The 24,427-nt window shown below is 52.7% G+C and overlaps 10 protein-coding genes across 10 annotated transcripts; 4 read left to right on the top strand and 6 right to left on the bottom strand.

The window, feature by feature from the left end:
* Positions 1 to 1,303: 1,303 nt before the first annotated feature.
* AYO21_00122 (hypothetical protein) lies at positions 1,304 to 2,460 on the bottom strand (the record flags this gene model as incomplete). The annotated part of the gene is made up of 3 exons (XM_022650113.1): positions 1,304 to 1,906; positions 1,981 to 2,292; positions 2,362 to 2,460. 3 exons carry the CDS (start codon positions 2,458 to 2,460, stop codon positions 1,304 to 1,306), a joined length of 1,014 nt encoding a protein of 337 aa, XP_022517439.1.
* Positions 2,461 to 4,104: 1,644 nt separating this feature from the next.
* On the top strand, positions 4,105 to 4,563 carry AYO21_00123 (hypothetical protein; the record flags this gene model as incomplete). Its single annotated transcript, XM_022650114.1, has 1 exon — positions 4,105 to 4,563. The coding sequence occupies one exon, from the start codon at positions 4,105 to 4,107 to the stop codon at positions 4,561 to 4,563; it is 459 nt and encodes a 152-aa protein (XP_022517440.1).
* Positions 4,564 to 4,813: 250 nt separating this feature from the next.
* Positions 4,814 to 6,856, bottom strand: AYO21_00124 (hypothetical protein; the record flags this gene model as incomplete). Its single annotated transcript, XM_022650115.1, has 4 exons — positions 4,814 to 6,113; positions 6,163 to 6,428; positions 6,487 to 6,596; positions 6,670 to 6,856. 4 exons carry the CDS (start codon positions 6,854 to 6,856, stop codon positions 4,814 to 4,816), a joined length of 1,863 nt encoding a protein of 620 aa, XP_022517441.1.
* A 1,233-nt stretch (positions 6,857 to 8,089) lies between these two features.
* On the bottom strand, positions 8,090 to 8,829 carry AYO21_00125 (eukaryotic translation initiation factor 5A-2; the record flags this gene model as incomplete). Its single annotated transcript, XM_022650116.1, has 4 exons — positions 8,090 to 8,154; positions 8,214 to 8,346; positions 8,404 to 8,670; positions 8,809 to 8,829. 4 exons carry the CDS (start codon positions 8,827 to 8,829, stop codon positions 8,090 to 8,092), a joined length of 486 nt encoding a protein of 161 aa, XP_022517442.1.
* A 562-nt stretch (positions 8,830 to 9,391) lies between these two features.
* On the bottom strand, positions 9,392 to 11,163 carry AYO21_00126 (hypothetical protein; the record flags this gene model as incomplete). Its single annotated transcript, XM_022650117.1, has 4 exons — positions 9,392 to 9,575; positions 9,646 to 10,262; positions 10,315 to 10,853; positions 10,938 to 11,163. 4 exons carry the CDS (start codon positions 11,161 to 11,163, stop codon positions 9,392 to 9,394), a joined length of 1,566 nt encoding a protein of 521 aa, XP_022517443.1.
* A 799-nt stretch (positions 11,164 to 11,962) lies between these two features.
* AYO21_00127 (hypothetical protein) lies at positions 11,963 to 12,916 on the top strand (the record flags this gene model as incomplete). The annotated part of the gene is made up of 1 exon (XM_022650118.1): positions 11,963 to 12,916. The coding sequence occupies one exon, from the start codon at positions 11,963 to 11,965 to the stop codon at positions 12,914 to 12,916; it is 954 nt and encodes a 317-aa protein (XP_022517444.1).
* A 588-nt stretch (positions 12,917 to 13,504) lies between these two features.
* On the bottom strand, positions 13,505 to 17,459 carry AYO21_00128 (hypothetical protein; the record flags this gene model as incomplete). The annotated part of the gene is made up of 5 exons (XM_022650119.1): positions 13,505 to 13,851; positions 13,936 to 14,156; positions 14,242 to 15,048; positions 16,465 to 17,207; positions 17,268 to 17,459. 5 exons carry the CDS (start codon positions 17,457 to 17,459, stop codon positions 13,505 to 13,507), a joined length of 2,310 nt encoding a protein of 769 aa, XP_022517445.1.
* A 993-nt stretch (positions 17,460 to 18,452) lies between these two features.
* Positions 18,453 to 20,808, top strand: AYO21_00129 (hypothetical protein; the record flags this gene model as incomplete). The annotated part of the gene is made up of 4 exons (XM_022650120.1): positions 18,453 to 19,543; positions 19,592 to 19,985; positions 20,075 to 20,237; positions 20,402 to 20,808. The coding sequence occupies 4 exons, from the start codon at positions 18,453 to 18,455 to the stop codon at positions 20,806 to 20,808; spliced, it is 2,055 nt and encodes a 684-aa protein (XP_022517446.1).
* Positions 20,809 to 20,882: 74 nt separating this feature from the next.
* Positions 20,883 to 21,657, bottom strand: AYO21_00130 (hypothetical protein; the record flags this gene model as incomplete). The annotated part of the gene is made up of 2 exons (XM_022650121.1): positions 20,883 to 21,462; positions 21,530 to 21,657. The coding sequence occupies 2 exons, from the start codon at positions 21,655 to 21,657 to the stop codon at positions 20,883 to 20,885; spliced, it is 708 nt and encodes a 235-aa protein (XP_022517447.1).
* Positions 21,658 to 22,229: 572 nt separating this feature from the next.
* On the top strand, positions 22,230 to 23,990 carry AYO21_00131 (hypothetical protein; the record flags this gene model as incomplete). Its single annotated transcript, XM_022650122.1, has 3 exons — positions 22,230 to 22,556; positions 22,636 to 23,646; positions 23,784 to 23,990. 3 exons carry the CDS (start codon positions 22,230 to 22,232, stop codon positions 23,988 to 23,990), a joined length of 1,545 nt encoding a protein of 514 aa, XP_022517448.1.
* Positions 23,991 to 24,427: the final 437 nt, after the last annotated feature.

Here is a 24,427-nt window from a genome sequence, read left to right on the forward strand (position 1 = left end):
ATGTATGCTTCGCCGCCTCGCCAGATGGAGTTCAGCTGGGATGGAAAGACCCCACGTCTTCTCCATTCCCAGCCTAGCCTCTTACTTTGCCATGCTTGTAGCCTTTCGCCCCGAATGGCGTCTCATTGGAGTTCTTCGGTAATAATAAGCAGTGAGCCCCCCCCAAAAAGACTGAGGCGTCCTTAGCGCGTGTCGACTCCGCACCATAACGAAGTTTTGTCATCGGTCCGGGGCGGGTGTCAATGTCATTTTAGTTCCCAAGGTCCATCACTCCGGGGGTCTTCACTCTTGGTACTCGTTCAGTACTCGTTCAGTAGATGCCATGCTTCCGCGAGAATTGGCCATGGTCAAGAAGAAAGTCGTCGATATCCTCCGAGGCTCTCTGTGCGACTGTCTTGGGGTACCCCAGGCAGGGCTGATGGAAGACTGAAGGCCAAAAGCCACACATGGCAAGGGTGCATGTAGCAAGGAACTACTCCGGCTCGTTTCAATGGGGTTATCCCGAAACGTTGGGGTCATCTGTTTGAAGGACGAATGGTAGCTCCTATATTGTTGTAGCTATTAGGCGCGGCCTGTGTCCGGGCCCATGTATCTCCAGAACCTCGGTCTGGGGCAGATCTGCGCTATAGCAGTGATTAGAAAAGACCTGGTAGGTCCAAGGTGCTAGTCATGATTGGTCGCTTAATTGGTATGATGCGGGAAACCACACACCACTCCGACACCGAGTGGATGAATACTAGACCGATATCTGGTGGCCAAAATGGGTCATTCAATGTAAGCTTATCATATCTAGGAGCTGACTCACCACGCCCCAGTCATATCCCAGTATCAGGACGGCCGGTTAGCGAAGTAGATGATGGAAGCATGTATCCCGGGCCAGTGGGCTCCAAATGCTGCACAATATCGTGTTAAGAGACACACAATCTGCACAAATCTTGTCATGGTGAGATAAAGAACAGAACTGTCAGCGCTGAGGTGACGTCGGCACGCGTTTGCTCCGTGAGAGTTGAAAGGCGAGCGGATCATTGGAGACAGGTGTCTGCTCGAAATTGTTCTGTTATGGTAGGTCATTGTTTCTCATTCTCGACGTAGTATCTCGCTCTCTCTCGGTAGAAGTCGACCTCTGTGACTCTTCTCGCCGCGGAGGCACACGATTTCGCCTTCACACCTACATCACTGTCAGCTTGGGTTGCGAGCAGCATATAGCTCCGAGAATAGGGCAAGTGGTGGCCATGTTCATGGCATGAGTGGTTCTTGAAGACTGCAAGTCCCATGAATAATGCGTGAGCCGATTGAACTCACCTCACATGTATGGCCTACACTCCCGATCGCTCCATTCCCAGAATGCTCTTGCAATTCCATTGCCACCTTCTTCCACACTCTTGCAGCTCTCCTTGACGTCGGCCCTAACATCCAACACACGACCCCACGGCCCAATATAACAACCATTGATTTCAGTGCTCACATCTTCCGAAAACCCAGAGAATAGCTCTGTATATGCGCCAAAAATAGCAGGATACAACATCAGATTCTGGAGCATGCGGCGTGTGGGTGGCACGTAACGCTGCAGCTCAGTGCGAAGATTTCCCGGGTTGAAGCATGTGCTGACCACACTGGGGCCTTGTGTCCTTGACCGTTTGCCGTATTCAGAGGCGTAGAACAGATTGCCTGCTTTGCTGATGGCATATAACTTTTGAGGGTCGGAAAGAGGGAGTTGTGGATTGCCATCGGAGTCCAGGGACATTCCATGTTTCGGTGAAAACAGGTCAATTACCACAGAGCCAGCCCATGAGACACGCACGGTGTCTGGTGGTGACCCTGCGGCGGTGGAACTGAGAATCGGGTGGAGAAAATGTGTGAAGAGCCAAGGACCAAGACAATTGGTAACAATATGCAGTTCATGGCCCTTGACACACGTGGGAGTGTTAGTTGAGTCGGGGAAGATCAAAGAAGACAGCGAAGTTACGAGGCTCGACGAACCTGGGCACCTTGAGATCCAGCTGGTGCCAGCATGACTCCTGCATTGTTACAAAGCCAATCCAGCCTTGTCTCCTGTCGAAGAAACTCGTCCGCACTGGCCTTGATCGTGGTCAAATCGGCAAGGTCGAGCTTCAGATATCTGAGCGCTCCCTTGGGCTTCGTCTTTGAGCCGATCGAGTCGACAATGGATGAGATGGCGTGCTTGCATTTCTCCTCTGATCGACCAGCAAGATAGACCGTCGCATTATGCTCATACAGGATTTTGCACACTTCGAATCCCACCCCGGCATTTCCTCCCGTCACAATACACACCTGTTAAGACACCTTGGATTAGGACATGGTCATGCTGCATATTGTCACCATCCGAGGATTTGCACGTACTTTTCCAGTTTGGTCTGGTAGGGTTTTCTCTGAGATTGCAGGCTTTGGAATAAAGAAAGACTGGGCCAAAGGCCCTTGACGACTGAATGTGTGCCCCATATTTCTACAAAGACCCGAAGTCGTGGTATATCGCACTCGGCGTGAGACGCAGTGAGTCGAAGTTCGGAATACCTGGAGGAGTCCGAAGTGGCGCAATTGAAATCGCATTCGGGTTTGTTGTAGTAGATAGATCAAAATGATGATCTCGTAGGAAATGCCCGATGTGTTTCAAACGCGCGGCGACGAAGTCCATTTCGTCCAATCGGAATCCAGCAGGGGTGTTTCGTAATTATCAGAAGCCCATGTCCGAGTCGCCCACCGGAGCAGAGCCTTGTGAATGTGTGTTTGATATCTGTAACACCATTATCGGGTCCACTGGCGCAGTCCTTGGGAGATTCAAATCGAGCTGCACCTGCAAGAGGTATATTTTATCCACGGTCACTATCTCTTCACCCTACAACGCCAACGTCGCGTCTAGGACCAGCGAGTTTGTCCAGGGAATAGTTGCGTCCGGTTAGTGGATTCTTTGCACGCATATGGGTGGGATTGAGAGCGAAGACTCCTCGTGCACAGTGAATATTCCTGTCAAAAGTAGCACATACCATCTTCAAGTCCTCAAACAAGTAACTCGAGGAGTTTAGTTGTGGTCGAGCTATCTGCGCAGAGCCACCAGGAAGCTTGAACATGTTGCCGCAAAAGATTCAAGGTAGCATCTTAGATTGGTCATTCCGGATATTCCAGGAAGGCATTCTGCCTCTCAGTCAAAGTGTACAGTGTTGGCGAACGCTGGAGATGGTTGGGCGTGAATTCAGGCCTCTCTTGCGTAGACCTTGATAGCATGATACGGTGATAGGATGCAGCTTATTACCATAAATCAAGTTGACATCTTACCCACTAGCTCGCATTGTGCGTCCCATGGTTCAATCTTCAGGTCGGAATGCTGGCCGTTACTATTCAAGGTACTATCCGTGAGATTGCCACAAGTGGAAGGGTCAAGTCTGTTCGTTCTTTGATTCCTCATAGTGACATTGTCGCCAGTGCACTCAAGATATGGTTTCGAAGGTCAGTCTTCAAGAAGTGCTTCAAGCACACATGTAGTACAGACGAGAAGTTTGCTGAAAGTCAAAGACAGCACGGCGGGTTTGATATGTGCTACTCTGAACACGTGCCGCACCGTATTTCTGCTTACTCATCCTCTGGAGGAGCCACTGCTGGGTGCCACCAGAGCTGCTGCTCGACGTCACCTGAACCGAGGGTGTCACGCCCCAGGAAACAGGGACCTTTAACCCCGATAATCGCCTGTTGGGGTGACAGATTAGAGGGGAAGAGAAAAAAAATAGTTACTAAGTAATCAATTTGTCGTATCGGGCTCAGATTGACTTGAGTTATCCATTCGTTCTTGCGCCTCGACATCCTCTCATCTTTACACACAGACCCATCACATCAAGATCGAATCTCAAAATCTCACGACTCACCTCGCCAGAGGGAAATAAAAAGGAACAAATGGCATCAATACTACCATCTTCATCCCTACGACAATGTCTCCACACAATCTCAACGTCGACGTCTAGAAGAGCTATTACCTGCTCATCCACGTCCAGCACAATCCGCCAAAGCCTCCCACAGCGTCGTCTTGCCTCGTCACAAGCATCACAAGCGTCGCCGTGTCTCCCTCCCCAAAAGGCCCTGGATCGTGGACACTCGATGCCCCGCCTGCGTCAGCCCAAACGACATTTCACGGGCACAAGGTTCGTCGCGCGCAATGAACAAACTCCATCGTCCGAGCCGCAACCATCCACCCTCTACACTTTCGCAGACATGCAATCTCTCACGTCTCACCCGGCGCCGAACCGCATCATCATCGACGTCCGCGAACCCTCGGAGCTGAAATCCACGGGCAAGATCCCCGGCGCCCAGAACCTGCCCATAAAATCCGCGGCCGATGGCTTCTTCCTCGGCCCCGACGAGTTCGAGGAGCGCTTCGGCTGGGAGAAGCCCACGGCGCAGCACGAGGTCATCTTCTACTGCAAGGCCGGTGTGAGGAGTCGGGCGGCCGCGGGTCTGGCGGCGCAGGCGGCGTTCGGGGGCAAGATTAGCGAGTTTCCTGGGAGTTGGATCGAGTGGGCGGAGAAGGGCGGGGAGGTGGAAAAGGTGGAAGAATAAGCAGTCAAGGAAAGGGCCTTGTTGGATTGGATTGAGAGTGTGATCCCACACAAGTGCCTAACATATGTATCTACTGGATATGTTGCCGACTATACATACATGACGGTGCAATGAGAAAAAGGCATGTTCAATGACGGACCCATGAATAAGGCTGTGAGGCTGGACATACGACCGCGCTGCTTCCGCGGATGATGAAGCGATAACCCAATATCCAAGGGGGGATGCTATTCTTCCTCACCACCTTCAGATATCAAGCCCCCAGTGACGAGTGAAGCAACATCTCCGTGTCTACAGCTTCCGCGCCAGCACCCTCGACGTTGGGTGACTGCCCAATCTCCAGGCCCTCCATATCTCTCGCAAGCTTCCCCGGAGGACTTGTCTCGGGGATGAAATCCATGTGATCACCAGCATCTGGGTCATCGTCATCCGTGTCCGTTCTCTCTCCAGCCTGCTCCCCTTGCTCGCCAAATGCCTCTTCCCTTCTCCTATCCACAAGCCACTGTTCGATTTTCTCCTCCGTACGATTCACGGCCAGCAAGAGAGCCTTCACACTCAGACAAGCGACCCCGGCGGCTTCTTCGTGGAACTTCTTCACCACGGCACCATCTGCCGCCCGGTCCAGGTCATCGACTTTGGGGTATCGCGGAAATCGAGACCCAGGGCGCAGAACGTCCAGGTTGCGCTCGCTTTCCTCCTCCAAAGTAATGGCTCGTCGTGTTTTCAGGGAGGATTGGACCTTCATGATTCGCGCGTTGCGGCGTGACTGCTCTTCTTGACAAGCTTTCTCATTCTCTTCCGATGTCTTTGTGCGCTCGGCAACAGCTTGGAGCGGGAACATGTCGAGAATATCCTTCTCGATGGTTTGTTCTTGTGACTGGTCTGCTTGGGAAGCATGCTTGCCTGTAATCCACATCTGTTGGTACCAGTCCATGTACTGGTCCAGTTGTCGGTCTGTCATGTCAAGGATATCATTGTCAGTAACATGAATTTCTGAGCCTGGTTTGAGGGAGTTGCCGTCATCACCAGTTTCATTCTGCTTGTCGAAGGTCGCCTTGGCTTCAAGCCAGGCTGACCAATCCACTCGCAGCGTTGCTGGGTCGTTGGGATCTTGTGGATAACGCTTTACGGTGTCGGAGTCAAATGGAAAGAGCAGCTTTGTGGCCACAATGACGAGAGAAATGAGTTGAGACTCTGGATATGTTATTGAGTGGCGCCTCATTGTCTCCGAGGATTTTGCGACGTCAGCGTAGCTGAAGTGATATTGTGTGACAGTATTTAGTCGACGAGCGACGCTGTAAACCTCGAGCGGCAAAGCGAGTTGGCGGATATAGCTGAGCAGCAGGAGATCCTGGTTGAGCTGTGGCATTGCCATGCCGAACGAAGTATCGTACCATTTTGCGCGGTGGTAGACAGCTCTCTGCAGGTCATCAGGTTCCACCAACCGTACAGTATCCAATGCTTGTTGATACTCTCCCGGTAGTCTGTCCTTCATGTCTTGAGGGACGTCCCGAATCGCACGGATGAACGGAATCTCTTCTTCGAGTATCCATCTATTCGAAGCGCGTCAGTGAGAGTTTCCAGATTTCCAGTTTGACCTACTTCAAGACTTCAGCAAGTCCGATGGGTCTCCTGAGCATGACCATGCCCAGATAATTCAGAGCAATGGTATCAACAAGCATAGGATTGCTGTGTGCCGATTTGTTCCTCTTAGATGGCTGAGGCCTCACATCGGTGTCGAGATCAGTATCCGTCTCGTTGCCAGAGCTTGCTGTCGTGTCCGGATTTTCCGATGCACCAGCTAGGCCATCGCTGAGACGATGCTCTAGCTTCGAAAGCCACAAGGTCCACAAGTCTCGGACAATTTCCTAGGTCGTTGCCGTCAGAGGAGAACGCAGAGGTACCAGTTGGGTGAAAACGACCTACCCACAACTCTGCCGGCAATCCTTTCTGGTGGACAAGCACATGACATTGCTTCCACAGAATGAACTGCCATGCTTGAAGGAAGAGCTGGTAAGCTTTGGGACCATGGAGCACTATACAACGTGGTTGGTTAGTCGTCCGATTGAGAGCTGGACAGCTTCGCGGCTCGTATCTGAACTGACATACCTTTGGAGATCTTTTGTTTCTTTCTGATTTCCTTCTTCCTCACCACGGTGCCCTGCCTTCCAAAGTCGGCATCGTCCTCGACAGTCGCAAGACCCAAACCCTGATCATGTCCGTTCGCACAGAATATCCTACCATCTTCATCGTAAAACTCCGTTGAGCCACATGTCCCGCACTCGTCTCCGTCCATGTTGACCAAGTATGGATGACCAGAATTTCGCTGACATGGCGGTTTGTGCCTTGTTGGGGCGTGTTCGGAACTGAGGATACTTGGACGCGATTGAGGAGCACAAGGAAAGACAGAAAAGAGAAGTACAGGCCAACGGAGGGTGCTAATGAAGGAAGAGCCCGAAGCGACAACTACTCACTTGTTTCCACATATAGGTACCGCTGCTTTTAGAGGGACTCACCCCGCGATTTTCTCAAGTTGCGCACAGCATGCGTAAAAATGACGTGTCGCTGCTTTTGGCAGTCTTTTGTCTCCATCCCACACCTCTTCCTCTCCCTGTCTTCCACGGCGACCACCACCACTATCACCATGACTGGCGATACGAACCACTACTCTCAGCAGCCAGGTGCTCGTGTTGACTGTTGAGGATATGATCACAAGTATAGACAGTAGCCAGACTCCAGCACAGAATGCCGTGGAGTCAACATGGTGAAGGACTTCTTCGTTCATATGCTTCGCCTCATATCACGCTTTGACCTCAAAATTCCTTGTTCTATACCTTCTCCCCCGATGAGTTGGTGGCCGGAAAGATCCAATGCTGTCTCTGTAATACGATCTATCCGAGGGTACAATTTGACAGCGAAGATGAGATCTCAGGTTGACAGATCGTATTAGTCTGCAGGCACCCACAGGGGTATATACATGACGGCTCCATGGACCACTGTTACGAAAAGAGGAGTCTGACTCTACTATCCCAAAGTGTAGATTGAAACATCGACTGTATTACAACTCCACCACGACTTTCCAAATGCAGGCTGTCAAGTGATGGTGATGTGTAATGAATGCAACTACATACGACTGGAGTCACAGCAAAACCAATCAGCGCTCAGATATTTCTATCCGAGGCGAGGAAAAAACCGCCATGTTGGTAGAAGCCGTATATCAACAGTACCAGAAGCAGGCCACTGTAGTTTGGTAATTGCTCTGTTATTTGTCTAGCTACCACTTTTCAAAATGCAGAAGGTTGCTGGTCCGTCATTGAATGAAAAACAGTCGCTTTTTCAGGGCAAGCCACAGATCTATGGCCCAGCTGCCTCCAGGCAAGTTCGTATCTTTCCGCCTACTCTAATTTTCGGCATGTGCAAACTTGCCCAACACCAAGAACGCTGAAGTATGACCTGGGTTTCCTGATCCATAAATACATCAGTCGTGAAGAGGGCGTCGCAGATCTGCTAATTTGACTCGAATGGCCGTTTATTTGGGAGCTTCCTTGGCATCGACGGCAGCCTCCTCACCCATCGCAGTCAAAACAATAACGTCTGTCGAGGCATTAGCGATCCGACACTGAGTGATGGCATTTTCCGAGAGGGTTACTCACTGGTGTCCTTTTCATCAGTGCGGAAGAGTTTCTCAATCTTTTCGCCAACTTCACCCTCGGGCATCTTGACATCGTCCTTGGTGGAACCATCATCAGACATAAGAGACAAGAAGCCGTCGTCAGTAATGTCAAGCTGTGGTCTTTATTAGCGTCCACCTCTGCCATATATTGCCTAGCACCCTTCTCTTACCAGCTGGTATTCACGACGAGTGACATTCGGGACATCCATGTTGTGGGTGGATGGGGAAAGATCTTCCATCTTGCGGCCGGTAAAGATGTCGAGGGCAACCAAGTGGACCTTGGCGTGACCGTGTTTGCCAGTCTTGGAGGTGGACATTTCAACAATCTTGCATGGGCGATTCTTGATCACAACGAAGCCGTTCTTCCTCAAGGCGGAACATTGCATCGGGTAGGTGGCCGAAGCTCCGGCATCGGCGGACTCAAAGGTGTGCTCATGCTAAAAACAGGGCATGTCAGTGTCTGGTGCGACGAGGAGATACCTCGAGATCTCGATACGGGGGGATTTGTAAATGCGGCGACTGGTTTGCGCAAGGACAAAAAGGTGGGGGAGATTTTCAAGGAGAGGCATGCATACCTGCGCGTCGTTGTCCGCCATCGTGGAAAGGTGAGAAGATGTCGCTTACAAAAAGAGAGGAAGATATGCAGTGATGGAAAGGATGATCTCAAAGGGGGAGCGACAAATTCTCGAAAGAGAGGGATGGATGGGAGAACAGGAACCCAGGCCAGGCCAAAGGAAAATATCGTTTTGCAGGAAGTGGGATCTGGGATCGTGGACACTTGCAGAGGGGCAACTTGCCGCCCAATCGATATCCAGGCACTAACCTGTTTTGGAGTAATGGTCTTGGCGTGTGTCTGTGTGTGAAAACTCGCCTCGACAACGCCACCACGAGCCACCAGAGATGGCCGAGTCTTGACGTCAACCCCTTTTCGGTCAAGAGATTGCGCCTGTCATGATCTATTTTACCTCTGCGCCGAGAAGTTTCTTAAGCGTGTCTGAAGAGATGACTTCGCCTTTACCCTGCTGCGAAACAGAGCCACGGGTCAGAGCAGGCAACCGTTCAGCAGGCATAGCACGCCAATCAGTGAAAATGGAAGAAATTTGCATGTGAGAGGCGCAGATATGCTATCAAAGGCACAAACATGATGACCTCGTTCTACTATATCAATGTTGCTAACTTGTCCTGCTTAACAACCACCTGGACTCCTTTGGAATCAAGTCTGGGGAATGGAAGGAAGAAGTCGTGAGCCAACTCGACATCACTCTTGTCGGTCTCGTACAGCTCAAACTCAAAGTATCGAAACATAGCTGCCAGTGTCAAGTAGAGCTCAGCGTAAGCGAGGCTAACACATGACGCAAACAATATCAGCACAGACCACAGAAGTTGGGGAGGGGATCTGATGTTCAACTCACTTGATTCCCAAACAGGACCTCGTGCCTTTGCCAAACCCTACAAAATACCTGTCCAAACTGGATCCATTCTTTGCTTTGGGGGAGTCGAGCCACCTCTCAGGGACAAAGGACGTCGAATTGGGGAAAATTTCCTCGTCATGGTTGAGAAACGGAATTGTCATCGAGATTGGTGTCCTGGCTGGGATGGTCCATTTGCCGTATTGGATCGGCTTGGGAAATAGACGGGCATTTCGTGCCGTCGTGGAATAGGACAACCGGACGGCTTCCTTTATACAAGCTGACAGATATGGCAGCTTCTCTAGTTCTGTCCACTCGAGCGGCGCGCTGGGGTCCACCTCGTTGACGTCTGGAATGGCTTCCTCGAGCTCTTTGCGCAGACGTCCAAGTACATTCGGGTCGCTCAAAATATAGAAGGTGGCCACACTGAGTGTCCAGCCGGTGGTGGAAAGCCCGGCGCCTATGATCAACTGTGCTTCATCCTGTAGACGGCGGTCCGACTTCTCACTGGCAGGCAGGTCGCCACGAAGCAGCTCAGAGAAGACAGTGGGGTGCTCGGATTTCTCAGCGAGCGCGTCAATCCTGCCAGCTTTCAAGTCGACGATCTGTTTGGCAAAGTCCTGCAAGCGTCAGAAAGGTCCAACCAGAAGCAAAAGCACTATGAAGGCTCACTCGTTGCATCTTGAAGACGAGGGCATATAATGGTTCCAGCTTGACGAGCCAGGACTGTGGTAAGCAATTCAAGATTTTGGGCACCATTGGGAACTGCAGTGACAAGTTTCCACTGATGCTGACGGCTCTGAAAGGGTCATGCAGTATGGGTGTCCATTCAGGAATGTCGAGGCTGTTATAGTCGTGGGCGAAGCAGTATTCCATGATCACATCTTCAGCCAAGGCCATATAGCCCCGGCTGATTACTGCTGGCGCGCCAGATTGCTGGTATTCTCGGGCTTTCGCGATCAAATGATTGAGCTTCTTGCGAATGATGACCTGCAAATCAATGATTCTCTTCCGCGAGAAGAAAGGATTCAACGCGTTTCGTCGGATTCGATGCAGCTCATCGGGAGCAGTACTCAAGACCGAATTCTCGTTCCCAAAACGACCAGACATCCAGCTGTATTTATCGACCCTCCCGGCCTTGGTATAGATGGTGTCCCAGAAGTCCGAGTCCAGGATATGAACCTCGTCTGGGGTGATACGAACGATTGGTCCTGTTCATCTCGACGTGCATAAAGTCAGTCCCAGTCCCAGGCCGGTTATCCGCATCCACCGCAGTCTTGGACATCTTGACGCACCATACTTCTCGTGAAGGGCCTTGATGTAGAAGATGAATTTGCCTTGTAAGTGTACGTCGTAGTAGTATTCATGCCATGTGCTTATCGCTGCGTACTTGGGGCCTGGGAAGCGGGCCAACGGGTGAAAGTACAGTCTGTATACGACGAGCCCAAACAGATATGTGAGGCAAGCGATACCGGAGAGGATCAGACTCGCAGAGAGATACGAGTACGACATTGACGACATTGTGCGTCGACTTTGGCAGAGCAAACATGAAGTAATAGAAAAACAGAGTTTCTATTAAAGGTTGAAGAATTGACCTGATTTGATTAATTGCGAATCACTCAGCGCAGCAAATGCCCCGTGAATGTCCGTTACAATCATCATCAATCGAGCCACCCACTCACCCACATGTCTAGACTGCGGCAGAACCACCTCAAACAACTCCAACCACTGCAACATCAAAACTCTTTGCGGCGTCGATCCTGCAACCGATGTCTCTGCCGAGTATTCCTCGTCCGCCATTCGTGAACCTCTATCTCACGTCTAGCCTCTTTACCGCTTAGATCAAGGCACTAGTGAGGTGTTGCGCACCTCAGTTCCGTTCTTCCCGTCTCGCCCCGACGGCGTGTGGTGCAGTCCGTGCCCAATGGCCACCCTTGAGAGTTCGGCATTGCCCTCTGTGGTGCATGTGGTGCCTGTGGTAGACCTCTCAATGCACAATTCTACTCGTCAGGATAAAGGTGCCGTCCTTGTTTTGGATACTTGACGACTGCTGACGAGCGACTCATAGTTCAAAATCGTGTCCGTGCGTCCCGATCCTCTTGGAAGCGCCCACCAAATCCCCATTAGCGGTCAGGCGTGGGCTCTTCGACAGACCAGACAATGAATGAATGGAGGAGGGTGGCTTGCTCACAAGAAGAAGAAAACTTGATAGAATCTTTATCTCTCCCGCAAACCTCTCCGGAACTCTGAGCATTCTTCCCTTCTTCCTCCTCCTTTACCCCATAATGTGGATTTTCCGTGGCCGTGGTATCGTGTCGATATGGCTGCTAACGAAAATACAGGATACATCGAACCCGAGCAATTCAACGACGTCGACTCCGGGCTGGGCGACCTGATCTCGGAATCCGACACCGAGTCACTGCGGTCAAGCTTGCTGCAGAGCGTCTATGAAAACGGGCGTGGCTATCACAAATACAAGGATGGGCTGTACTTCATGCCAGACGATGAGCGCGAACAGGAGCGGCTGGACATGCAGCACGAAATCTTCCTCAACACTATGAACAACAAGCTGCTCGCAGCCCCCGTCGAGGCTGGCGCCACCTTGGACGTGCTCGACATCGGCACCGGCACAGGCATTTGGGCAATTCATTTTGCTGATGACAACCCGCAGTCGACGGTGCTGGGGACGGACCTCAGTCCCATCCAGCCCTCCTTCATCCCGCCCAACTGCAAATTCGAAGTCGACGACTTTGACCAGCCCTGGTGTTTTTCTCAGAAATTCGACCTCGTCCATGGGAGAATGCTTGCAGGCTCGTTGGGGGACCCCCTCAAATTGCTCCAGCAGGCCCACCATGCCCTCAAGCCCGGGGGGTGGGTCGAGCTGCAAGACTTTGCCTTCCCGGTCCGCTCCGACGACGGGACCATGGTGGGAACGGCTTTTGAGCGGCTCAACGACAACCTGGTCCGGGGTCTACATCTGCTGAACCGCGACGGGAGCTGGGCCGCGCAGTACAAGCAATTCCTAGAGCGGGCCGGCTTCGTCAACGTTGTCGAGACGCGGTACAAGTGGCCGCAGAACCGGTGGCCCAAGGACCCGCACCTCAAGAAAATTGGACACTGGAACATGGTCAACACCCTTGACGGTCTGCACGCCTTCTCTGCCCGCCTGTGCACCAAGGTGCTCGGGATGGGGCTGGAAGAGTTTGAGATTCTGTTGGCCGAGTCGAGGAGAGACATTCGAAACCCCAATATCCATGCCTATTGGCCCATGTAGGTGGTTTCCGTCTATTTCGTCCAACTCAACCTTGGAAATTTTAAGTGGGGCATTTTCACTGACCGTTCTGGCTATCTATAGTTATGTAGTGTATGGGCAGAAAGCTTGACGGACTGTGTTGTTGGGACGGGTTGAACTCGCACTATATTATGCGAGACATCCATTCGGAAGCATGCGTTTCTTGGGACGGACTCTCCGGGCACTCGTATCCAGGGAGTTCGATAGCCCTTGGGACATGGAGACCCAGCTGCCTCGAAAAGATGGTCCCGGACACTATTTATCCAGGCCATGGATTCCTTGCGTCGCCCGCTGGCCTCGATCTTCCTCTGGCGGCTCTGGCTGCTGTAGAAGGTCTGTCGGGCTAGCTAACTACCTCCCAGCTTTGCCGAAAAAAAAAAAAGGTCAAGAATGCAGTGCTAAGGAAGATCTCTGAAGCGAGACCGACAATGACGAGGCACTTGAAGGCCCAAGGTCCAGCTGAACTGAAAATCCTATACACAAAGGACCACGAGGCTATTTTTTGAGCATTCCTGGCGGTCGAACTCGTCACTCCAGCAAGAACTCCAGGTGTCAACGGTACACGTGCACCTACAGTCGCGAGGCTGGCCTATCGTACCCACCGACTGAACTCTCCCTCTCCTTCCACCCGGCCACCAGGTCTTCTACGACGACAAGCTCATCTTGACCCCAAATGACGCCGCTTTCGGGCGCGCAATTCACCCACCCTTGGTCCGTCTTGTCAAAGACGCGATACGACGGGACACCGCAGATCCCCGCATCGATGGCATCTTGGGTGTTGGTCCGCAATTGCTCCTTGACTTGCGGCGTAGAAGCCTTCTTGAATAGCGTGTCGGTATTGCATCCCGCGGTGGCGAGGTACTCGGCCAGGGCCTTGTCGTCGGAAACGTTGACGTTGCGTTCCCAGCATGCTCGGACTATTTTTGCACTCTCTAGTGGTTAGAGGTGCGGTGACAAGACTCTCTCGTAAGAAATGGGGGAGGGGGAAGAGCACAACTTACACAGCAGCGGAGTGAGATTGGGATCTACAATGGCGCAGCGCAAGGCCGTGGGCGTCCGAATGGGGAATTGTGTTGGCCAGTGCATTTCCACCGGCTTATCGTGAGATCCGCGTTGCTGGTTGATGCTGTTCCAGTGGCGGATCCAGTCACCCATGTCTTTGTGCATGATATCTCTTTTGGCCTGCGACATGGCGGCCATGGGGAGGTTGGGTGCGCCGACTCTGATTTAATCCGTCAAAACTTCGATCGCCCAGGTTTTCTTCTCTCCCACTCTTAGGGAGGATTGGCATGGGAAAAAGAACTCACTCTCTGAACAGGGCGCCCACCAAAATGGGCTTCATGACAATCTCGACATCCGGGCCAAACTGTCTCTTCAGCCGGTCCAGTTGGGTCCAGCCCAAAAACGCCCAGGGACTGCTAAAGTCGTGCCAGAACTCGACGCGTTTCTGCCCGACGGGGAATCCCGGCGCACACCGGAGCTGCAGACTTGCGAGGTTGGGGACCTGGGCGTAGTCGCAGCCGCGTTTCACGGCGATGAGCGACGCCTCGACAAAGTGCATGCGGTCCTGACCCCAGTATAGGCGACCTTGGTGCGCCTTACCCTGGTCGTCCACCCACCGCTCCCCGTCAACCCAGAACGCGGGCACGCCACAGGTCCCGCGTGCAATGACCTCGGCAGTCGAGGCGCGCAGGGCCTCCTGGGCGTTCTTGTCGTCGAACGCGGCTTCGGTGAGCGACGACGCGCTGCGGATACCGCTTCGCTTGGCTATGTCCAGCAAGACCGACTTGTCGGTGATGTTGAGGTCCTCGACCCAGTAGGCCCTGAAGAGCGCGTGCGTGAGGGCCGGACGCTCCTCCACGGGGACGTGGTAGAGCAGCCGGAGCGCCAGGACCGGGGTCTGCGGGTGCGCCGACGGCCAGTTCAGCTCGACATGGTTGCGCCGCAATGACCGTTGCATGGCCCGCGACAAGAGGCGTTTCTTGGTCGGGTTGAAGACGTCGGATGCCGACCCGCCGGCGCCTTGCGGGGCGGCCGTCTCGCGATAGATGGCGCCCAGGAGGACAGGCGTCCAGATGAGTTCAGCTTCGGTGCGATGAGCGAGTGCAGTGACGCTGGACACGCCGACAAACAGAGTCAGTCACTCGAGTTAGAATAAGTCAAATATTTCTTCTTCGACAGGATTCCCCAGGAAAGGAAGGGGGGTACATAGTATATATGTATATACAGTAACCACAATCCCGCAGTTTTTGTAAGTGTCACCTACCGAAGCGAGCCCATGTAGGCAAACGGGCATGTTACCTGGTCAATTTACACTTGCGTCAATATCCGAGCCTGTCTGATCAAGAAGGGGTCGTCTCAAGAAGACCCGAGGCAAGGGTGCTCGAGGCGTAGACAGTAGACGGTAGATATAGGATGGGATAGGATGTATGACCCATGTGATGTCTAACATCCAGCACCCAACATCCAATCTAAAGACAAGCGAGCCAGCCAGGAAGATAGGTGAAAGGATCAATCAAGAGAAATCAAAAACATACATCGTAGTAGAATTTCAGCGTCGGTCTGTCCTGGCGAGCCATTTTTTCCTTTTGTCTGTGCCTCTCTCGGAGTCTTCTCGAGATGGTTGTTTCGGTAGTGGTGGTGGTGGTGGTGGTTATTTCTGATGATGACTCTGTCGTCGGGTCGGGTCGTAGGATCGTAAGGTGGTAGGTATCGCAAACAGGAGGAGAATATATCAAATGATAGATCAGACTTCGCTCGTGGGTCAATGTCAACGTCAATGTGTCAAATGTCAATGTCGACGTCGAAGAGGAGAGGTCAATGAAGTGAGGTGAGATTATTCAAGTAGATATCTCGTCAACACCTCACTTCCGAGGGACATAAAAACATTGAACATTGAACATAGGATATGAAAGGACCGTTTACAAAACTTGTATGTATGTATGTAAATTGGTGAGTGAGAACTAGCACCTCCTACCTCGTCATCTCTGGTTGTTGATCAGGGTCGAACCTCGGCAACCCGGTAAATGGAACAAGAAATCCAAAACGACTAAGCGGGCAAGGCGGGGTCCATCACACAGCCTCGTCGTCTAACGGCCAAACACCGACCGAGCCTTTGCACCGTGCAAAAATTATAAAAATGTCCAGACAGCCAGAATGCCTCGTACACCTCGGTGGCTTGACTGTATTTGTACTTGGTGATGCAATTCACAATATCGTGGATCACATCCCGGCAAACACCTCAGTTGACACTGACTTCTGACCCCGAGCTGGTGCCTGGCGGACATCTTCAGGCAAGATAGAGGTCCATATTAGCAGAGTAAAAGAGCGAAAATGCCAAAGAGGAGGACGAAATAGACACTGGCGCAAGTGACGGGGAGAAGGTGTGGGTCAACCGACGGATAGTACTTGCACAGAGGCACAAGTAGGACGGGTAGGCAGATAGGTATTGTCCAGGGTCAGAAACCAAGTCTGTGGGAGACCGATAATTATCTAACGCCCCGATCGGAAGGCCTCGTTAGCTACCGGACAATGCTTTCACCTCGACCGCTACCTGTGGGACGTTCTTCGTGATGTTGGCCTTGACTCCCGCCTTGCGCCATCCGTTGAGCGTCGCTGGCAAGACCTTGAGCGCTGGCTCGAGATAGCCATCGTGGGCCAGGCACACCAGCACGTCCTCCCTCTGACTGATCTCGTGCAGCTTGCCTATCGTAGCTTTGGCCGTTTCAAGGTCCTTGTGCATGGAATACGCCCCATTGGGTCCGTGTCCTTCGCCTAGCATGCCCTCGCCAGTAAAAATCTTCCTGTGGTGGCAACAGTCACCACCCATGACCACATATTCGTCCAATCCTGTACGAGCGAGCCCCATCAGATGACCCGGCATATGTCCAGGCGCGTCGAGGAGGAGAAAGCTCCCGTCACCGAAGAAGTCGAACGCCTTGGGGAACGGACCGAATGGTATCCATTGATCTTCTTCGTATGAAAGTTCGCGGACACTGGGATGTTCGAGGATGGAACCTAAGAAAGGCGAATCCGGATTTGTTGGGTACCCTGGGTATGAAGCAGCCTTTGAACCTGGCCCTACCACAACCTGGCTGAGCGGAAATTCTCCTGGATTTCCAACATGGTCAAAGTGAAGATGACTATAGACCACATAATTGATCGATGTGGCCGGGATGCCTGCCTCTTCGAGCAATTCAGCGGCACTTTTTGGTACTCGAGGCTCGGTGAGAACAAATTCTTCTCGAATGCATCTAGGGTATGCTTCCAAGTCCTAAGCAAAGTTGTTTTAACACCAACAAAATCCTCCAGCGCAGAGATCAGAGTTCCGTACCTTGCGAATACCTAGATCAAACATGAGACTTCGCCCGCTTGCTTGATGGTGGATATAGAAGCTGTAGTCCGGATACAATGTCTTTGTTGCAAGGTCTGCCCCAGCAAGAATCCATTTGTCTGGCAAGAAGAGTTGCCCTGTGGGTACCAACGACACCTGCACAATCTGCTCTTTGTGAGTCCCGTTCTGCATCTTCAGCAACTGTGCCTGCTGCGCGCACGACTCACATTCCAGATCACCGAGTAGACAAGCCTTTATTGTTTGGTGCTGGTCTTGTCGCAACAGATCTCCATCGCGGATGTGCGCGGCGCACAATGCTCCTCTCACTTCTCTTGACCCTACCCTGTCTGGCGTCGCCCTTGAGCATGGCGAAAGAGGAAGATGGCGAGTCGCCGGCAGGAGGAACCTTTCGGGATCTGATCCCGAAGGTAACTGAGACTTTTCCATTAGGAAGGGATCCGCGGCTTCGATAGCCAAGGCGCCTACCTCTGCAATTGGCCAGTGGCCACGGTCACTCTTGATGGCTTCTTCTCGGTATGGCCTGGATTCGAAGGCCAGGGACCCGTCGTTGTCGCTTCGCGCAAACAGACTCCGCAATCTCCGCAATGCAATGCAATTTGACGCACTGCTAGCACGTGGAGAAGTTGGGGTTGGAAATGTGTGGGAGCGAGTGGGAAGTGAGTGGGAACCTGAACCTGAGGATTTGGTGGAGGATGTTGGGCTTGGCCTACAGTTTACCGCAGTTTGTCGCAGTTTGCTGCATTCTCGTGATTGCTAGACGCAGTCAACCTTGCACGTATCTTACTGTTTTTCCCAGTTCAAGCCGATGTACATCTATTCAATCTGTCGAGTCTATTCAGCTGGAGATACAGTATTGTCTCGGTGGAATCTGAAAAATTGGCTCTTAAAGGACAAGATCAAAGGTGATGAACGAGCTCCAAGACCTCGACTCCGGTCATGATATCAACTATCCCCCTTCGAAGCGACGACGAGTCGGCATGGCTTGTATTCCCTGTCGCACACGTAAAGTGCGGTGCGATGGAACTCGGCCAAAATGCTCTGCCTGTTTGCGTAATTGCACCTCGTGCGCATATCAGCCTGCAAGCCAGATGGTCAATGTCTCTCGAGAGTGAGGAACTATGTGGAGTTATTTCTCGAACCTGTCTAATCGAATTCAGATACATAATGAAGCTCAAGCAAAGGGCGGAAGCAGCAGAACAACGTCAAGGGGTGGTAAACTCTACAGAGCCCAGTCCACCGTTAACCCAACGGCGACAGGACCTTCAGCGCCGCGAACTGCTGAGGAATTCTCTGGAAGAGGCTACCTCGAGTATGTCAGAACTAGTTTCATACTCACGTAACAACATCAGCACGAATCGAAGTCGAGACGTTGAGCGTGCCCAAGACAAACAGGTGGCGGACTCCAACAATGGCCCAGGAACCATAAACCAGCTCGACAAAAGCCCCGGTCATGGTCGCCCACCGCTACATCAAGGACTCAACGAGGAAAGGATAGCAACAAAGGACTTTTCGTCCAAAGTGTCCTCTGTGGAGAAAGCGGACAGGCCTCGATCTTGGTCGCTCCCCGCCTCTCACGATGCTACTAGTTTCGAAGAGCCCAACCCCGATGATTTCTACGGGGATTCATCCACCCTCTCCTTCATGCAAGCTGTCCAAACAACAATCATCTCAAACTCGTCTCCGGATTCGGTGTCGCCAGACTCGAATTACAGAAGTGGAGCCAAACCACGCCCGACCCGAGCAGTCTCATTCCGATTTGGCGTTGAGAATTGCTTACCTCAAAGGTCTCTTGCTGACGACCTGGTCAATTCCTACTTCCGCTACGTCCATATCCTGTATCCCTTCTTACATCGGCCTTCATTTGAGGCTCAATACGAACGCACCTGGGTCTCAGGAGAACAACAAGACGATCAGTGGTTGGCAATGCTGAATGTCATTTTCGCTCTTGGGATCCATTTCGCATATGGACAGGAAGACAAATCTGCAGCGAGCGATAGGTTCTTTGGTTATGCGCAGAAGCTCGTCTCAATGGAGCAATTTGCTCACGCAAATCTGCAAACACTTCAGCTTCTTCTGCTCAGCGGTCTCTACTATCAATCTACCAGTCGTCCGAACCAGACATGGAACGTGATAGGGTTAGCCATAAGGATTGCCACAACCATTGGAGCCCACGTTGATCCAATGCCGTCACAATACAATCCCTTGCAGATTGAAATACGGAGAAGATGCTGGTACGGGTGTATTGTCCTCGATTCGTGGGTAGATCTGGCACACCTTGTTGGAACCTGCTAACCTGTTTCAAGAGTTTTGGCGCTGAACTTTGGACGTCCCACTGCCATTCCAAGTACCTTTGGTGTCTCACTTCCTTCGAACCTCGACGATGAGTATATCACGGAAGAAGGTTACCTCGAACAGCCCGAGCACGTTCGACCCAAGATAACGGTCTTTATCAAATCAGTGGCTTTCTGCTCCATCATGAAGGACGTATTATACACTCTCTATTCACCCCTCAACGGTTCTGGTCACCAGCATAGTGGCAAGGCTTCTGCGCCTCCCGAATTCAAGGACGCGGTCAACCTGGACAAGAGCCTGGTCGAGTGGTTTCGAGGGCTTCCAGAGTACTTGAAAGTAGGGGCTTTGGACGAGATGGAGGAATTTCGGAGAACCAGAAATATCCTCCTTGCCAGGCAAGCCAGCGTAACTAGCGAAGCTTTTCTATGGCTGACGCTTGCAGATTTCTGAATCTCAGGGTTTTGATTCATCGACCCTTTGCTTCTCTGTGGCAGCAGTCGTCTGCTGCCGCGGAGCCGGTTTACCTTGCCCCCCTTGACAACTCCCTTCACGCCATGTGTGTCACGGTGTGCAAGTCAGCCGCCGTTCAATTGGTGAATGTCATTAGCAACAACTATTATCAAGGACTGTCTAGCGCGTGGTGGACTGATATGAACTGTAAGTGCACAAATGCAACCATCACGCACGAGAATGTCTGTTCGAGCATGAGCACAACTTGAGGCATCGCATAGGAGGATGTTTTCATTGAATAACACGCCATGACCCAGCCGCATCGGCACATACTGACCACTTCCCCCTCCTACTAGATCTATTCACTGCAGCAACAGTACTGCTAGCCATCGAATACGAATGCGAAGACCCGGAAGAGAGTGACGCGACCGAAAGTGCTTTTGAACAATCCCTCATAATCCTGGGCGAAATGCAAGGCCGCTCGTCCATGGCATCCTCATATGTCACCATGTTGAAAAAGGCAAAGGAAGCTCAAGAATCAGCGCAAATCGCGCCGTTGGCCCCTACTTCATCGCCCCGAGCACGTTCGAATAATGCGCCTCCGCGGAATTCTTCATCGACTTCTGAAATCGTGTCTGGTGGGATCAACCTGGAAGAATTTTTGAAAGATGACACCAGAGCCGATGCTCCTTTCCCGTCTTGGAACATGCAGGACTTTTTCTTGGTCCCTTGGGATATGATGATGGTTGATAACCCTATGCCTACGTTTCAATCTTGACAGCTAAGACCATGTACCAAATACACTCTGGGCCATCAAAGCCATATTTCTCAGGGTCTCTTCGGAGATGAATTCTATATGTCCACTGTTTCGCCTTCTACCCATTTCTTACACTGTCGGTACAATTCATCATGAGCTCGGCCACAGTCGTTGTCACCTTCACGCCGATGGCCAGGCATGTCCAATTTCACCTTGACTCCCATCACGGCCTCCTGACAGTATGCTAGGTAACGATAGCCAGTAGGATACATCTTGAGCTTTTCGTCATCCAGCACCGGTACTTTTGCAGGATTAACGGGGATCAATTTGTCCTTTTCATACCAGTGCCGGACGAAGCGAGCAGCCCACACCCCGGTGGCCACGTCCCTCTCCCAGAAGAAGCAGAAGCGACAATCTGACTCGGCGTCGGCCTCGATCCCATCGAGGTCGAATCGCTGCGTGATGGCAGCTTTCATCTTCGTCACGGCACGTGTGCCTTCCACGTTGATATCCGTCGTCGACCCATGAACCCGGTGCATTATGAAAGCGCCGTTATCCATGCCCCTTTTCGAGGCTTCGATGAAGTCCTTGTACGGCGTCCGGCCCGTCCAAGTTGTGTACACATAGGCGTCTGGATGGAAGATTGAAGCGAAATTCTCCCACTCGCAGGCATCCCTGGAAGAGACTTGTTGTCAATATACATCCACCTCGATTTTGTGACTGTCTGAGAGCAGGTCAATACCTATAACAAGGCCACCCTTCGGCCAGTTCGCGCAGCTTGTAACGTTGTAAAGCGAGGTCGTCTGGCCCATTGTTGCGGATCGCCTTGTTTGGTTGAGAACCATCTGGGAGGGAATGCAGATCAACCATGGTCCAGGTCTCTCTGGCCAGAGTGATGCCCAGTTTCTGTCTAATTCAATGAAGCTTATGTCTTTCGGGGTCGGCTCCTCACCTGCCAGATCTGGTAACAGAGATTGAACTGAAGATTGGCCTCTAGGGACGCTGAAGGCAGAATGGCACGAGTGAGATGACCAACACTTGTCCGATTCGAGCGATGCCTTCTGTCCGTCAAACACACGAGGTACCTGGCGCTCGGTTTGCTCTGCCTTCGGGAAGAGATCCCGCTCAGGCGAGACCTTGGGGCGCCAGTGGCCTCGATATCCGGGGGCTAGCGACCGAGGCGCGGCCAACCGCCGGCGAACCAATGAACGACACTCGCAACGGTCTTGGTCCCGTATGGCCCTAGATGGACGGCTTCAAGGTGCACACGCACACACACACGGGAGGTATTGTCACAGCGCGCACGAGAGTTCTGGCTCATATACCACCCACCCGAGGGGTTAGGAGGAAAGCCCTTCCTTGGTGCAAAAGATGGACCGATATAACAGCCATGTCTGGACGTTTGGGGCCCCCTCTCCACCAAAGGTACAGTGCAGGGCACCATGGCTTCACCGAGAGTGGTTGACATGGCCGTCGACGCCGCCTCGTATATCCGGTCGCACCTGGGATTGACCGTGACGGTGTGTGTCGTGCTGTACTTCATCTCCCAGCGGTACAAGACCGGCCTTCGACACATCCCGGGTCCCTTTGTGGCCGGTTTTTCGGGCTTCTGGAGGGCGTGGGAGGTGGCCAAGGGAGACTGGCACGTCAAGAATCTCGAATTGCATCGACAGTATGGTCCGCTTGTCCGCATCGCCCCGAATGTCGTCAGTGTCTCTGATCCGGATGCACTTCGTGTCATTTACGGGCTGAACAGCGGCTTCACAAAGGTGCGGAACTGGATATGACCCTCTCTCTCTCTCTCTCACATTGACCATGGCATCAAAAAGTCAGCTAACACCGCGGCAGACGGACTTTTATCCCATCCAGGAAATGAAATACGGTAAAATCTATCTGGCGAATCTCTTCTCCACCAAGAGCGACGAGTTCCACGCCAAACAGAAGAGGTCGGTCGCCACGGCCTACTCCATGACCTCGATGCTGGCCTTTGAGCCGTACGTCGACAACTGCTCCGAGCTCTTCTTCAAGAGACTCGACGAGCTGTACGTGAACCCGCACCAGCCCTGCGACCTGGGCAAATGGCTGCAGCTCTACGCCATGGACGTGATCGCCGAGGTGACGTTTGGCAAACGATTCGGGTGTATGCAAGAGGGCGGCGACGTGGGGGGCTTGATCGACACCATCGACAAGTTCCTGGTCTACGCGTCGGTGGTGGGCCAGGTCCCCTACCTGCACAAGTTCCTCTTTGGCAACCCCCTATTGCCCTACATCCTCCCCAAGCTGGACAGCATCAACCACGTGGTCAAGTTCACGCTCGAGCGCATCTCGGAGCGCGAGAAGGACTCGGAACGCCACAAGGACTTTTTGGGGAGACTGTACGACGCCAAAGCCGAGGGCAAGATGGAGGCCGTCGACATCGTCCGACACAGCAGCGCCAACGTCTTTGCCGGCAGCGACACGACGGCGATAGCCCTCCGCGCCGCCATCGACGGACTGCTCGCGAACCCGGAGTGCTACCGCAAGCTCCAGGCGGAGATCGACCAGAAGCGGGCCGAAGGCAAGCTCTCGCTGCCCGTCAAGTACGCCGAGGCGCAGCAGATGCCGTACCTCCAGGCCGTGCTCAAGGAGGGCATGCGGTATCACCCGTCCGTGTCGTTTTTGCTCGAGAGGCACGTCCCCAAGGGCGGCACCGTCGTCTGCGGCACCCGCGTCCCCGAGGACACCATCGTCGGCGTCAACGCGTGGGTCGTCCACCGCGACCGCAAGGTGTTTGGGGACGACGCCGACGTCTTTCGACCGGAACGGTGGCTGGAGGCTGACGAGGCGCAGCTCAAGGCCATGGAGAGAGCTTTTTTTGTGGTGAGTTTTTTTCCAACAAAAGTACCCTGAATTCCCCTTCCGTCTTCGCCTTGGTCTCCCCTCTCCAGTCCTCCCTTCTCCTTCTCCTTTCTTCTCCAGAACCTCGCGCTAACACGAGAGGAAAAACTCTGTCACAGTTTGGCGGCGGCTCCCGGACCTGCACCGGCCGCAACATCAGCCTGATGGAAATGTCCAAGGTGATCCCCTCCCTGCTGATGGTGTACGACATTGAGCGCGCCGACCCCAAGGCCCGCACGCAGACCAAGACGTACTGGTTCGCCGTGCAGAGGGGTTTGGTGTGTAACATCCGGAGGCGGCGGGAGAGGGAAGATTCGAAAGTCTGAGAAGGGGGGGTTTAGGGCTGCGAGTGCCCAAGGTCTGAGGATAAAAAGGCAGAGAGGCGGCCTAGGCCAAGGCTAAGGCTGAGGGAGGATGAGATATGCGATTGTGAGGCGGGGTTTGGGGATTGGACTTGGGAGTGGATAGTTGTATAGTGTCTAGTCCCGGGACACAGAGAGAGATATTCTTATAACTACCTACTGGATCGTCGTCACTCATTCATGGGGCGAAGGAACACCTAACACAGTACCAAAAAAATGAAGAAGGTGTCAGTCAAGCAGACGGGGCAATTGTAGGTATGTACGTCCTTGTTCTGCTGCGTTCAAGATGAGATGAGATGAGATAAAACGAGATGATATTGAACCAGTGCCTTGCTTGCCTTGCGTGCTTCGATCGCTGATCGGTTGATTGGTAGATCATAGCTTTGTCAGGGACAGGTACA

Source organism: Fonsecaea monophora (assembly GCF_001642475.1).
Source record: "Fonsecaea monophora strain CBS 269.37 chromosome Unknown Scaff1, whole genome shotgun sequence".
Classification (NCBI taxonomy): Eukaryota; Fungi; Ascomycota; class Eurotiomycetes; order Chaetothyriales; family Herpotrichiellaceae; genus Fonsecaea; species Fonsecaea monophora.